General features: G+C 34.2%; 2 protein-coding genes across 2 annotated transcripts; one reads left to right on the plus strand and one right to left on the minus strand.

Moving 5' to 3' along the window:
- Window positions 1–5458: 5458 nt before the first annotated feature.
- On the minus strand, window positions 5459–9454 carry LOC109087249 (glucose-6-phosphatase catalytic subunit 1-like). The gene is given in 7 exon segments (XM_042767061.1): window positions 5459–6521; window positions 7135–7250; window positions 7320–7425; window positions 8224–8296; window positions 8298–8321; window positions 8324–8345; window positions 9092–9454. Coding segments are annotated over 7 exon segments (1071 nt in total). The 5' UTR covers window positions 9310–9454; the 3' UTR covers window positions 5459–6009.
- Window positions 9455–12934: 3480 nt separating this feature from the next.
- Window positions 12935–15628, plus strand: LOC109087246 (glucose-6-phosphatase catalytic subunit 1-like). Its single transcript, XM_042767066.1, has 5 exons — window positions 12935–13235; window positions 13317–13425; window positions 13526–13634; window positions 13742–13857; window positions 14677–15628. Exons 1-5 carry the CDS (start codon window positions 13005–13007, stop codon window positions 15177–15179), a joined length of 1068 nt encoding a protein of 355 aa, XP_042623000.1. The 5' UTR covers window positions 12935–13004; the 3' UTR covers window positions 15180–15628.
- Window positions 15629–15891: the final 263 nt, after the last annotated feature.

Raw genomic sequence — 15891 nt, forward strand, 5'->3', positions numbered from 1 at the left:
CTGTTTCTAAGAAACCAATCATGAAGGCATTTTGCAGTATCTTTAAGACATCACTTCTGGCTAAAATACCAGTCTATAATCCATAAAACCTCTAGTGAAAAAGTCCATCCCCTGTTGTTCTCTCACATTAACATCAACATATTTGTTTAGAACTGTTTTGACTTAACAGTGCTTGATCTGGGCATATTTCTCTCCTGATTCAAATGAGATGACTTTTTTTTTTTTTTTTACTAGAGAAAGCAATATTATGGACAACGGACTTGTATTGTAGCCGTTAAAATGTGTTATGATATACAGTCATGGCAAAAAATATCAACACCCTTGGTAAATATGATCAAAGAAGGCTGTGAAAATTAATCTGCATTGTTAATCCTTTTGATCTTTTATTTAACAAAATCACAAAAATCTAACCTTTCGTTGGATAATAAGAATTTAAAATGGGGATAAATACCATTATGAAATAAATGTTTTTCTCAAATACACATTGAACACAATTATTGGCATCCCTAGAAATTCTTATGAGTAAAATAATTATTGCCATCCCTAGAAATTCTTATGAGTAAAATATCTCTGAAGTATATATTCCCATTCATATTCACAATTTTAAGCACTCCAGGGTGATTATGAACATGAAATTATCCAGCCATGGCTTCCTGTTTCACAGAAATATAAAGAGGAGGGAAAACAAAGCCCAAATGCCCTTAATCATCCATCACAAGGAGAAAAAACAAAGAATATATTTCTGATGTGCAGCAAAAGATTACTGAGCTTCACAAATTAGTGAAGTGGCTTTAAGAAAAGAGCTAGAGCAATGAAAATTCCCATTTCCACCATCAGGGTAATAATTAAGAATTTCCAACCAACAGAAAATGTTATAAATCTGCGTGGAAGAGGACGTGTCTCTATATCGTCCTAATGCACAGTGGGAAGGAGAGTTTGAGTAGCTGAAGACTCTCCAAGGACCACAGCTGGAGAATTGCAGAAAATAGTCTCGGGGTCAGAAAACCTAACAAAAATATTAATTGTCAAACAGCACCTACATCAACATGTTGTTTGGGAGGGTTTCAAGAAAAATTCTCCTAGCTCATCCAAAAACAAACTCCAGCATTCATTTATCAGACACAACTGGAACTTCAAATGGGAATGGCTTCTATGGTCAGATGAAACTAAAAAATGAGCTTTTTTAGCATCAAACACTCAAGATGGGTTTGGTGAACACAGGGATAAAAAGTACCCCATGTGTACAATGGAAAATACTGCTGTATTTTTGATGTTGGGGGCCTATATCTCTGCTGGAGGTCCTGGACATCTTGTTTAGACACATGGCATCATGGATTCTATTAAATACCAACAGACTCTTTTATAATGGGCCATGTTTGGATCTTCCAACCGTACAATAATCCAAACACAAACCTCAAAAACAACACAAAAACGGGTCACTGAGCACAAAACCAAGCTTCTGCTATAGCCATTCCAGTCCTCTGACCTGAACCCTACAGAAAATGAGTGTGGTGAACTGAAGAGAAGAAGCACCAAACTGGAGCTGGGAATCTAAAGGGTCTGGAGTGATTCTGGATGAAGGAACGATCTCTGATCTCTTGTAAGGTGTTCTCTAACCTCATCAGGCATTATAGGAGAACATTTAGAGCTGCTAAACTGGCAAATGGAGGTTTCAAAAAGTATTGAATAAAAGGGTGCCGTTAATTGTGGCCAATGTGTATTAGAGAAAAACATTTATTTCATAATGATATTTCCCCCCATTTTAAATTCTTATTATCCAATGAAAGGTTAGATTTTTGAGAATTTTTTTAATAAAAGATCAAAAGAATTAACAATGCAGATTAATTTTCACAGCCTTCTTTGATCATATTTACCAAGGGTGCCAATATTTTTGGCCATGACTGAATATTTATTTATTTATTTATTTATTTTATCAGCTGTTTTGACTCATTCTGACGACACTCATTCCCTGCAGAGGATCCATTCGTGAGCAAGTGATGGAATGCTAAATTTCTCCAAATCTGTTCCCACAAAGAAACAAACTCATTTACATCTTGGATGGCCTGAGGGTCATTTGTTTTGTGTATGTTGGGGGTCATTTTTGGGGGCCTTTAAGCTAATAAATAATAATACACTCACAACATGCAATTTATTGCTTTAAATCATCATTGTATTATGTTTTATACAAGAAAATGGGACAGTTTGCATTAGAGGCCCACTTTTTCTCCACTGAACAGCCTGTCCTCCTGCATGCGCAGCAGGTCTGTGAGCATAAGCGTTCACTACTGTTACGCATGGACAGCACTTGCTCAACTCTTTTTATGCAGCAGGATTGTGCCATCTTCTTTTAACTACGTCAGCTGGAAAAGGTGACCCCCTTGACTTGGCTGTGTGTGTGTGTGTGTGTGTGTGTGTGTGTGTGTGTGTGTCTGGATAAGCTTTTGCCATTTTATTACAGATCATTCATGCAATGGAGCGGAAAACAGCTCAAGCAGTCATTAACCTTACCTCTCTTTAAATGACTCTTGGTATCATGTATGCAGAAGTCCATTGGCCAAATCTTGTTTATCAGTGCGTACAAAAAGGAAGAGACCCACTCAAGACTCTGTACTACAGTGATAAAAAATGATAAGGAGGGAATGATTGCTGAGGTGGAAGCAAAACATCATATGATTACAGTGCAAGTGTATTGTGATTTCTTGCAGCATTTTTTAAAATTCTGTCATCATTTACTCACATTCATGTCATTCCAAACCTGAATGACTTTCTTTCTTCTATGGAATACAAAATAGGATATTTGGAAGAATATGCTGGTTGTGCTTTTACATAAATTCACATTTACAGTGCAACGAATGGGGACTGAAGCTTTTAAGGACACAAGGCCAACATAAATGAATTATGAAAGCAGCGAATCCATCTTGTGCACTATATTCTAAAATATACCAAAATTTGGACACATTATGATTTTTAAATGTTTTTAATGAAGTTGCTCACCAAGGCTGCATTTATTTGATCAAAAATATGGTAAAAACTGTAATATTATGAAATATGTTTTAAAGTTTGAAATAACTATTTTCTATTTTAACATATTTTAAAATATAATTTATTCCTGTGATGCAAAGCTGAATCTTCAGCATCATTACTCCAGTCTTCATTGTCACATGATACTTTCAGAAATCATTCTAATATGCTGATTTGCTGCTTAAAAGTTTTTGCTGCTTAATATTTTGTGGAAATGTTATTTGATCTAAAAATCATGGGGCAGTATGCTTTAACAATATGTACTGTAATTATGAAATTGCATATAAAAATGTACTGATGTCCTACATAAGTAGGTCAGAAAATAACTTTAAATTTGAACTAATTGCATTTAAAATGAATTTAAACTATAATACATATTCATTGAATTGTAAATAACATGAAAACATTATTTAGTTCCTACTTAAGCATATTCCTTTTTTTATTAGTACTGTATGCTAATGTGTACTTCTTTTTCACAAGTGTGCATGGAAGTACATCTCACCATCTGATAGAAGAAATAAAAGTTTTACAGGTTTAGGATGATATGAGGGTGCAAATAATGCATGTTAACTATGTGTTAACTACTCTTTTTTTTTTCTTTCTTTTTTTTTATACAGCCAATGGCCAAATAGCAACTGGTGCATTGTTTGGGACAGAACAGCGCTGTGTAGCACACGTCCAACCTGTAACCTTCAGTAAGGAGTGAAAAACATTGATAAGGATGTTTGTGCAGTCTGTGATGTAACGGGCTGGACAGATTCTCCAGGCCACAAGCCGCATAAACAAAATGTTCTGAACTTTGGCCTACTACGCCCGTCACAAACCCTTGCAGAAGAACAAAATTTAAACATGTATAAGAGGTTAGAGAAAAGTAGGCAATGCAAGTTAATATTTAAAAGCAGATCTCAGAAGGGAAAATTAATCATTGTGAATTTTTTCAGAAAAAAAAAAAGTTTGTTCATATTTTTTTTCATTATTATGAACAAACATTTTTGTACAAACTAAACAATGCAAAGAAAAACTTTTGTGTTCTAAAAAAATTTAATACATTTTTAAAACCCACTTTTTCAATACAATGCATTCAATACTTTTCATACACTGAAAAAAATGGTGTAGAACTTACTTTTAAACACTTTCACTCAGAAATTACTATTAAATTTCACAATTAAACTAAAGAAACTACAAGTAACACATTAAATTAAACATTACATTTTTAACGGCTGAAATACTATTTTCTTATAAAATGTATATACGTATACATATTTTTTTTTTATTATTTACAAATGTAATATATATATATATATATTTTTACAGTGCACTAATGTAAGAAGCCTCTGCATCTGCACTCACTGGAACAGAGGCTTCAGTGATAAGCTTGAAAAGTATAAGTGAACCAGAAACAGACACCACTGTAAACATGATTTCATTATGCAACATCGTGTGCAGTTAAAATAGTCAGTAAGTAAATCTGAAAGATATGCATGCATTCATTCAGACTGGTAACGGATAACGGATAACGGATAAAAAAAAAAAAAAATAATAATAATAATTATATACTAGAGACAATATTCCATAATTAAAGTCATAAAAAGACACCAAGAGATATTCTACATTTATTACTGCATGTAAGCACTTATAATCTTAATATATGAAGTAATACAATATAATTGAAACATATATTGGAAAAATTAAAATATCCATTTGTAAGAAAAATATCCAATCTAATGTGAAAATTTTGCTGTTTGTTCATCTAAACCCAGTTTTTGGTAGGATATTAATGTGTAGCTCCAAATATTACACAGATGAATGGTGCTATAAATCTTATATAAGATTTGAGCTGAATGATCCCTCTAACAGCTGCCATATGAACAATGTACAGATCCCAGCCTTATGCACAGAGCATGACTGATGGACCTTTGAACGGAAGATGTGAATGAAAGTTAGTCAGTGAATGGACCAGCCGCCTTTAAAACCATTCACAGATAACAAGATACAGTGAGAGGAGCCGTAATCTGAAGACTTGTCAACAACAAGCTCAAGTAATCTGGGAAAGATCTGTTAAAGAGCTGATTACAGCCATATAAATTCATCATAGTCATCACAGGCAGGATGATTTCCATTAAAAGGATGCAATTCTTTCAAATGAATTATTAAGCAGTTTTCCATAATTTTTTATTATTTCTATAAAGTTATTTTAACCCTTTAACGCGTACGATCACAACAGTGTGATTAGAACTTTCAGTGCATTACGTCATCAACTGCTTTGGCTGCCGCGGAGCCAGATCGGACGCACTGAGCGTCCGTCACAAATATTCAGTGTTTTCAATCATATAACGCTTTTTAGGTTTCAGACATTTAAATACACAAGTACTAGCAAAACCATACAGTTACAATTTGTAAAATACACACTGATATATCTATGGAAACGGCAATATAATCTGACAACATGTTTTATTGATATCATATACAGATTTTTTTTTCTCATAATCTTTTATTAATATTGAAATTATTTTTCACAAAACTGCTACACTGCTTATTAATATTTGAAAATCATTTGTCTGCAATGATTGTCAAAGTCAATTAGATGACTACCAGAAAAATACCTATTATGAAAAAGCAAAGTTGAGGTTATGAAAGTCATGTGGTGCGACTCCCAAAAATTTAATTTTTATGAATTAAAAATAAAAAAAAAACACTCATACACAATTAATTTTTAACAGTCATTACAGTCATTATAAACATAAAAAAAAACCTTAAAGGTACCTTTTTTCTTGAACCAATATGAATACAAAGTACATTTCAAATAACTACATTTCTAAAAGATCCCCTCTCTCTCTTTAAATGTATATATGGTCAGAGGGCAGCTCAAAACTTTTTAAATGAAGTTTTGAAGCCACCCATCCTGTACATGCCATCTGAGGTATTTTATAAAGAGCGCACGGTAAAAGTGTTTGCTAAAAGCCACTGCATTTAACTTGAAAATCAGCACTACATGTCCTTTTCATGCTTGCTTTTTGATGAAATCCAACATATGACTCCAGGAATGAGTGCAGTGGGAAGCACCAAAGCCACAGCGCTCTTGCAGAATGATAGAAGGTAGAAAAGTAACTTGTTGCTTGCGGAAAATGTCATCTTGTCTAGGAGCTGCAGCAGCACCAATGACACACCAATGCATCCTGTCCTGATAGAGACGCTGCTGTGTTTCCGGCCTGCTGTTTCATTGTAGCCTGACAGGTGAAGTCCAAGCCCCAGACCAAAAAGTGTGCCCATGTTCCTCAGCAGGCTGGCGAAGGGGGTGCTGTCAAAAAGGACCCAGTCTGGATTGATGCACCATTTCTGGGCCTTTGCCAATGTCCACAGTAGATCCACACCCACAGCTTTCAGAAGCAAATAAAAACCCACCGCAAAAAAGAGCAGACACACAGTCACGGAGATGTACTTCTTCAGACTAGCGCTGTAGATCCACTGCACTCTGGAAAATATTTCTGCTACAATTATACCTGGAAATAAAAGACCATCTATGAAAGCACTGATGCACTATATAAAGTGGAAATAGTTATGCTCATTTTTTAAAAATCATTCTTTTTCAAATTGCAAAATAGAAGAAAAAACTATATATATATATATATATATATATATATATATATATATATATATTATATATATATATATATATATATATATATATATAAACTATAATTATAGTATCTCAACAATACTAAAATATCAATGATTCTGGTTGTAAAATGTCATGTAGTGTTACTCCCAAAAATATATTAATTCATGATACTTTTATATAAAAAAATACATATCTTTTTATTTACTCTACATTAAAAATGTATTATAACCATTTTTTTTTTTAAATAATAATTGAGATGTGTACACTCACATGTATTAGAGGTGTAACATTTTATTTTTTACCTAATGGTTACACTACATGACATTTTGACATTAGAAAGTTTTCTTGAAAATGGTATACAAGTTTTTCTAAACCAACATGAATATAAAAAGTACATTTCTAAAAAATTAGACTTTTAATCAATTTTCCCTTTATTGCATGTTGAACACTCTCATGCATCACTGCCCCACATATGAAAAAAAGAAGATACCTACCTGAAATAACTCCACTGATAACTTGGTGTGGGAAATGGGCTGCCAGATAGACTCTAGACATGCACACCAGTAACTCCACCAAACCCAGAAGCATCCAGAGCATCAGCTGCAAAAATCTGAAAGCAGACGTTATATTAAAAGAGTGGTTTTCTTTAGATGATCAAGCACAGATGTCTCAGACTCACCTATATTGTAAAGGAGGTGGTTTTCTTTCAGCGACAATGGAAAGCACTGCTGTAACCATCACATACCCAACACCCGCAGAACCCATGGCGTGACCCGACGGGCTCCCTAACAGGCGAGAACCAGACACACATTGGTGAACACGGGGCAACATTTAAACAAACATAAATTATGATAACAGATTAGAAAATATCAAATCAGAGATTGTGCGGTAAAAGCAAATGTTGTTTGATTAGAGATACATCAGAGAGCCTAAACTGGTCTGCTGGTTTCTCAGGCTGGTTTTAGAGGACACTTGTCAGGCTGGGAGACCAGATAAATCCAGCTGGAACAAGATAAGACCAGCAAACCAGCTTAGGCAAAATACCAGCAGCCATTTAGATAAAATATCAGTTCAGGACATGTCATTTATGGGCCTTTTTAACTGATACAGGGTACTATTTCAGGTCAAGAATATATGGATACTCGCCAACATGTGTAATATTAGTAAGTAATACCTATAACTTCATTCAAAGGCGGCCCTTAAACTGGAACAATACGATAACCAGCGACAGATCCATTTCCACATGAAAGATTAGAACAGCTACCTTGCTTAAATTGCATAAATACCCATTTGGAGAGTAACAGGTTTTAATTGGAGATTCATACACAACATAATGAATGTAATAAGAAGGGGATGTAATGTTCAATCAGCCATGGTTTATTTGTGAAGTAAACCCCAAAAGGTTAGGCTACTTACCAGACATGAAATGATGATTTTTAGTTGAAATAATTTTATTATGTGAGATAAAAAGAGTCTGTAGAGTAAAAAGCCTTTATACAGAACCATTTGACCACAAAAGGCTGTGACAGACCCATCAAAATCAAGTATTTCAGATAGTTGTGCAATAAATAGTTTTAATATACCTGGTGCGGCGGGCTGGCCAGTTTCACATGTGATGGAGAATTGCTGCAGTTCAGGATTTATAGGGCCATAAAAACCTAGTCTCATGCACCCACCAGTACTGGGCCTCTCACCAAATAGCACCCTATGAATATATCATAAAATAATATTGAAATGCATCATTAAAAATCATTTAAATCATTCGTTTAATTGTAGAGGAAAGAAAACATGCATCATAATAATTCATTTAAATTAAATAATATAATATAATGTAAAACATACTCCAATATATGTTTTTTTGTCACTTTGAAATATTATTTTTTACAGTGTAATACATTGTATGAATTGCATTATCAGATATATTATAAATTCAATGATCAAGTTATTCATATTAATTTTAAACATTAATATTACAATTATTTTTCATTAAGTAAATATTATTTAATTCATTATAAATCATTAAACTGTGTTCTATGTTTTCCTTGTGCTGCAATATTTAATTTATAATATATCTGATAGTTCACCAATTTATTAACTGTAAAAAAAAAAAAAATTCAAAGAATGATTTTTTTGGATTCTTTTTTTTTTAATAATCAAATATGTGAACTACTGGAAATATTATACATTAAATTATCAATTAAAAATGAGTTATTTCTATTAATATTAGTTATTACATAAATATTAAATAATTGTGTTCTATTAATTATTTGTGCTGCAGTATTTCATTTATAATATTTCTGATAATGCACCAATTTATTAAACTGTAAAAATGATTTTTAAGATGTAAATAAAACCAACATTACTGGAGTACGTTTTACAAGAAAATATGATTTTCTACTTCAAAATTTTGTTTTAAGGGATTAACAATACACAAACCGATGAGCATCTCACCACTTCAGCACGAGGTTTAGCCAGTCTCCAACCACAGCCACCCAGATGAGTTTAACACCTATGTCTCTGCGCAGATGAAACCAAATGGGAAAAAACACAAAGAAGGTGGTGTGGAGATCTGCCACAGAGGACACCCACTGAAACAGATTCTCATAGTCCAGGTACTCCGTCTGCAAATGGACAGCTAGGTTCACTCCCCAGCTGTGGAGCAGGTCCATCTCTGCAGTCTGAGATCGGGACGGTCACCCTGGAAAAGTGGAGGACAGACACAGGGCACAGGAATGGGGATCAAACTGCAGATATGAAGGCAGCCTGCCAGGCTTCATCCAACCGTTTCTTTTCTAGTTGGACTTTATTCAAGGCTAGATGGATTGGTTTTGTTTGCATGTTGACTGGAGGACTCAGAGGCCCTCGATTTCAGGACCTTTCACCTGTGATGACGCTGATGGGACATATACTGATAAAATGCTGAGTGGACAGACTGATTAGTTTTGTGATGTCACTGGAATGATACATTTAATACAAATATTCTAGTTTTAATGGTTCTGTCTGGCTTGTGATCATTTGTCAATCTGCAAATGGGAAAAAGAATGAACCATACTGTCCTGTATGACAAATTATTTGAACCATTTGTGTTCTGACTTGTGATATTTTGTTTTGGTGTACTTCATGGTATTGTGTCTTACAAACAGATTGGGCTTCGCTTATGCATAATATAAGCATATTTATAAAGTATAACATACTTTAAAAGAATATACTTGCATGCAAATTGAATGTAAGGTTTTTGGAAACTTTTTTGCATGTTGTTCACAGTTAAAGGGAAATATATAATAGGTTACATTTATATTAGATGCAATTAGCTGAATTTAAGAGTGTTTTTTTGACCCACCTAAATACATCTTTATGTGTATTTATATATAATTATTTCTTCTATCTTTGGTTAGAGCTGAATGTAATGTCGAGCATTATTGTTTATGATAAACTAAAATATACTTGAATGGCATTTCTATTGAAATGTGTATGTTGTGTATTTAAATATATTTGTACACATTTGTAACGATTAAGTTACATTTTATTAAAATATTACCTTTAACTATAATCTTAAATAACACACTATGGTTAAAAATAAAATCAAGTACTTTACATGAGCTTTACTATGTTAGTCAGCACAACAACTTAAGTAAACTTAAAGCACAACAAAACATTTGAAAGTGTACTTAAGTGTGTTAAAGGGTAACTCCACCCCAAAATTAAAATTTTGTCATTAATCACTTACCCCCATGTCGTTCCAAACCCGTAAAAGCTCTGTTCGTCTTCGGAACACAATTTAATATATTTTGGATAAAAACCGGGAGTCTTGTGACTGTCCCATAGACTGCCAAGTAAATTACACTGTCAAAGTCCAGAAAAGTATGAAAGACATTGTCAGAATAGTCCATCTGCCATCAGTGGTTCAACCATAACGTTATGAAGTGACGAGCATACTTTTTGTACGCGAAGTAAACAAAAACATCGACTTTATTCAACAATTCGTCTCCTCTGTGTCTCTCCGCATCACCATAGCACCATTTTGGAGAATATCCGCTGAATGCAAGCAGCGCATGCTCTGCTGTGTCAGCCGCGACACAAGGATACGTTTTCTACGTTTATTTACACTTTGATTTGAACGAAAACAGTGCATCCGTGCAGCGTGGCTGACACAGAAGAGCGTACACTGCTTGCATTCAGCAGATATTCTCCAAAATGGCAAGTTTGGAATGAAATGGGTAAGTGATTAATGACAAAATTTTAATTTGGGGGTGGAGTATCCCTTTAAGAAATATAGACATGACAGTTTCTCTCTTTAAGTAGGCCTACCATTAAGTGGCCTTTTATTTCATTAATATTATATTATCTAAAAGTAATTAAAAAAAAAATAAAATAAAATACTTTTAAGATTGTAGGTACACTATAAGTGCGCATTCTATGGAAGCCCATTTCCACCACTGAATAAAATATAAAACAAGGTAATTGCGACTTTTTTCCACTGAATTGCAAGTTTATCTTGCAATTCTGACTTTCTTTTTTCTCATAATTGCGAGTTCATATCTTGCAATTCTGATTTATTTTTTCCACAATTGCGAGTTATGAACTGCAAGAAAAAAAGTCAGAATTGTGAGATAAAGAAATCGCAATTACCTTGTTTAATTTTTTATTTAATGTTGGAAACGGACTTCCATATCATTCAATACAATTAAGCACACTTTTTTTTCACAAAGGTTTGGATTTGGGGAAGTGTGTGAAGTCCTTGGGCCCCACTCTTGTCTTGGCACCAAAATATCATAGAAACACGGGAGTGAGCTATATTGATTAGCATATTGAAAAGTGACAAATCCAAAATCCTTACAGTGCGTTTTGTACCAGGAAACACCACTATAATTTTCTTCTTTTTTTGTGCAAAGATGGTCTGTAAGCATTTGGAAAGATGAACAAACACTACAAGTATCAGATACAAATGACTAACAACTAACAAAAAGCCTTGCATTGATTACAGTTATGCTTGTCATTGAAGCATCACTGATCAAAGTAATGATTGATTTGCTTATGTAACACATGTAAACAAACCAATTCAACACAAATCAGCAAGTGCCTATGTAAGCAGTCTGAAAGCAACAGGTTCCCATAACACTGACATTATCTCCTAAATAGGATTCCCCTTTTTTGTTTGGGTACATTTTTGCTCTAGTTTTTCCAAAAGTCAAAAATGACGTAGGTCTATAGAATAATCACAACACGTGCTTGATTTGTCAAAATAAATAAAATAAAACTTGTTTTACAACAGCACATTATTTCAATTGTAAAGTATTTACACTTGTAATACTGTTTTTATGCTGATTTAAATTCAAAAATGATTTAAAGGGATACTCCACCCCAAAATTGAAAATTTTGTCATTAATCACTTACCCCCATGTCGTTGTCATTCATCTTTGGAACACAATTTAAGATATTTTGGATGAAAACCGGGAGGCCTGTGACTGTCCCATAGACTGCCAAGTAAATAACAGTGTCAAGGTCCATAAAAGGTATGAAAGTCGTCGTCAGAATACTATCTTAAATTGTGTGCCGAAGATGAACGGAGCTTTTACGGGTTTGGAACGATGGGGGTAAGTGATTAATGTGATTAACAACATTTTCATTTTGGGGTGGAGTATCCCTTTAAAAGAGTAACATTTATACACAATACGGTAAAATTTAAATATATTGAAACTAATAACTAATTATTTGATTCTAATAACTAATTATATATATATTATATATATATATATATATATATATATTATATATATATATATATATATCTATAATATATATATATATATATATATATATATATAGAATATATATATATTATTTGTAAGAATCACTCATAACCTAATGCTTTATAAATCATGCAAATAGACAGATTTTTGAATATTAATAGATATATTTATATATCTTATTATTAGTAAATACATTTTTATATTTATTAGTACAGACACACACACACCACACACACACACACACACACACACACACACACACATATATAAAATAGGATATATTTAGAAATAGAGTTACAGATGTTGACAGAGGTTGGATGTGTTTCTGAGGTCATAGATTAGTTCAATGACTCACTGCTACGTCTTTTCTATGTCCTTTTTCTCTTGAACTTGTTTGTGCGTTATCTGTTCTGACAGGACAAACACGGTCTTAACTCTGACGTTTTTTTTTCTGTTCCACTCTGTGTTTTATTACACATGTGCAAGGTTCAAAGATCGTTTTGTCCATGCGTTGTGGTAGTGGGTCTGCTAGTATAAAAACCACAGGCAGGCGCTGGAGGACTATCACTCTTGACCAGCTCTATAACACATAGTGCCTTAGAGAAAGTCTAAACATGAATGCTGTGATGGACACATTGCACGGGTTTGGAGTGAGTAGCACCCAATACCTGCAGACCCATTACAAAGATGCCCAAGGATGGTTTCTTTTCGTATCCTTTGCGGCAGATCTGAGGAACACCTTCTTCATCTTCTTTCCCATCTGGTTCCATCTGAAAGAATCAGTCGGGATCAAGCTCATCTGGGTGGCTGTGATAGGAGACTGGCTCAATCTGGTCTTCAAATGGTAAGCAAAAGGACCAATAAAGTTTTTACTGTCAAATGAAATCATGAATTGAATTTTAATGTTGTTCTATTCATCTATTTAAATCCTGTTTGGAGAACGTCCATACTGGTGGGTCCATGAGACTTCTTACTACATCAACAGCTCAACGCCACATATTGAGCAGTATCCCATGACCTGTGAGACCGGCCCAGGTGCGTCTTTCTCCTCTAAAGTTCCATACTAATCCATTTATCACCTGTTCCATCATACACCCAAAGAGCACTTTGATCACTTAGCTGCTTCTTGATGCAGGAAGCCCATCTGGTCATGCTATGGGGGCTGCTGGTGTTTACTACACATTGGTCACTTCAATCCTTGCCATAATGCTAAGCAAAGAGAAGAAAACCTCGTCTAAGGGCCTGTAAGTCAATCTTTATCACAATTAGACTGTTTTCACACCGCTTCTGTTTCAAAATAGATAGTTGCCTCTGCAGTATGTTTATGATGTACTATCTGTTTTTTAATCAGATACTTGCGTGGTTCACTTTGGACGCTCTTCTGGACGGTCCAGGTCTGTGTTTGTCTCTCTCGAGTCTTCATCGCCGCTCATTTCCCACATCAAGTTTTCGCAGGAGTTATTTCAGGTAAGCGGTTCAGAAAACCATAATTTAAAATATCTATTTTCTAATTTAATATATGTAATTTCTTCTTGTGATGCAAAGCTGAATTTTCAGCATCATTACTCAAGTCTTCAGTGTCACGTGTCCTTCAGAAATCATTCTAATATGCTGATTTGCTGCTTAGGAAACATTTATTATGTTTGTTTTACTGCTTAATATTTTTCTGGAGACTGATACACTACCATTCAAAAGTTTGGGGTAAGTAAGAAATAAATAAATAAATAATTTTATTCAGCAATGATGCATTAAACTGATCAAAAGGGACAGTAAAGACATTTAATATTACAAAGTATTTCTATTATTATATTCTTTAATGCTTTCTATTCATCAAGAATCCTACAAAACATGCATCACAGTTTCCACAAATATTAAGTAGCAAAACTTTTTTTTCCAACATAGACTATATTAAGAACCATTATAAATTAATTAAAAGTAATTAATTGAGCACCAGTAATAATTGATAATAACTGAGGAGCAAATCAGCATATTAGAATGATTTCTGAAGGATCATGTGACACTGAAGACTGGAGTAATGATGCTGAAAATTCAGCTTTGATCACAGGAATAAATTATTTTGAAATAGAAAACATTACAATCTTTACTGTATTTTAGATCAAATAAATGCAGCCTTGGCGAGAATAAGACACTTCTTTTGAAAACACACAAACACAAATTGCGATTATTCTAACTTTTGACCAGTAGTGTACCGGTTAAAGAGGACAAAAATGTTACAAATGGCTTGAGGTAATAAAATGAATGAATTTTATTCTTTGTTTTTCACAGGCATGGTTGTTGCCGAGGCCTTCAACAGACAGAAATGGATCTACAGTGCCAGTCTAAAGAATTACTTCAACATCACACTGTTCCTGCTCTCTTTTGCGGTGGCCTTGTACCTGCTTCTCAAAGCTCTGGGTGTGGATCTGCTGTGGACCCTTGAGAAAGCCCAGCGGTGGTGCGTCAATCCAGCCTGGGTCCATTTGGACACCACACCGTTCGCCAGCCTGTTGAGAAACATGGGCACCCTGTTTGGTCTGGGACTCGGCCTTCACTCCCCACTGTACACGGAAAGCAAGAAGAGCAGCAGCGCTCAGGTCAGGATAGCCTTTATCATCGCCTCTCTGTCTCTGCTGCATCTCTTCGATACCATCAAGCCTCCCACACACACGGCTGCCCTCTTCTACCTGCTGTCTTTCTGCAAGAGCGCCACCGTTCCCCTCGTCACGGTCAGCATCATCCCGTACTGCATGTCCGGAGCCCTCGGTTTACAAAGCAAAAAACAGCTTTAAGCTGGGAAAGAACTGCACAAGACTGGGAGCAACTACACAACTATTTACAGTATTTCAAACTAGCGTGTTTTCCATAGTTCATCCCATCAGTCCAAGGAACACTGCCAGTGAACAACTTGCCTGTTTAAATGTGTTTTCTAACTAAGGGATGCAGATACTTACAGTTTAAATTAAGCACTGTTATAAAACACATTACAGTGGTGCGTTGTGGGAGATAAAGATTTGTAGAGTTTTAGTGTTTTTTATCTTAGTGCCTTTGGATCTACATGAAAAGGTCTGGCATTTGTGTTAAGTTCTTTTTTGAGAACTGAAATTATGAACTAGAGTATATGTATAGGACAACAAATTTTGTCCATCCTAAGATGTGGACTTTTTTTGATGTATTTTCTGTAATATTTTATTTTTTTGGAAATGCTTTAGGTCATTTTTAATAAAACACTGAAAATATATCTTGCTTAGTATTGTTGTTTTCATTTGCTTTTTTTTTTTTATATATACTTTCTACAAAAACACAAAGTTTGTTGACACAATGTATCAAGATTTTACACTAAATTAAATTTAGAAATATATATATGAATGTATTTTAAAACTACTAATATTTTATGTAGTATATAAAAATGTCATATGAAAGAATTTTAAAAACTGATTATTGCATGTTACCCATAAACACATTTGATTAATCAAATCAACTCCAATAAAACAGGTGTGAGTC

The sequence above is a fragment of the Cyprinus carpio genome, chromosome A12 (assembly GCF_018340385.1).
Source record: "Cyprinus carpio isolate SPL01 chromosome A12, ASM1834038v1, whole genome shotgun sequence".
Taxonomy (NCBI): Eukaryota; Metazoa; Chordata; class Actinopteri; order Cypriniformes; family Cyprinidae; genus Cyprinus; species Cyprinus carpio.

Coding starts and splice junctions, on each gene's coding strand:
- LOC109087246 (XM_042767066.1), top strand. CDS start 13,005: ATGAATGCTGTGATGGACACATTGCACGGGTTTGGAGTGAGTAGCACC. Junction 13,236..13,316: donor TCAATCTGGTCTTCAAATGG/TAAGCAAAAGGA, acceptor TCATCTATTTAA/ATCCTGTTTGGAGAACGTCC. Junction 13,635..13,741: donor AAAACCTCGTCTAAGGGCCT/GTAAGTCAATCT, acceptor TTTTTTAATCAG/ATACTTGCGTGGTTCACTTT.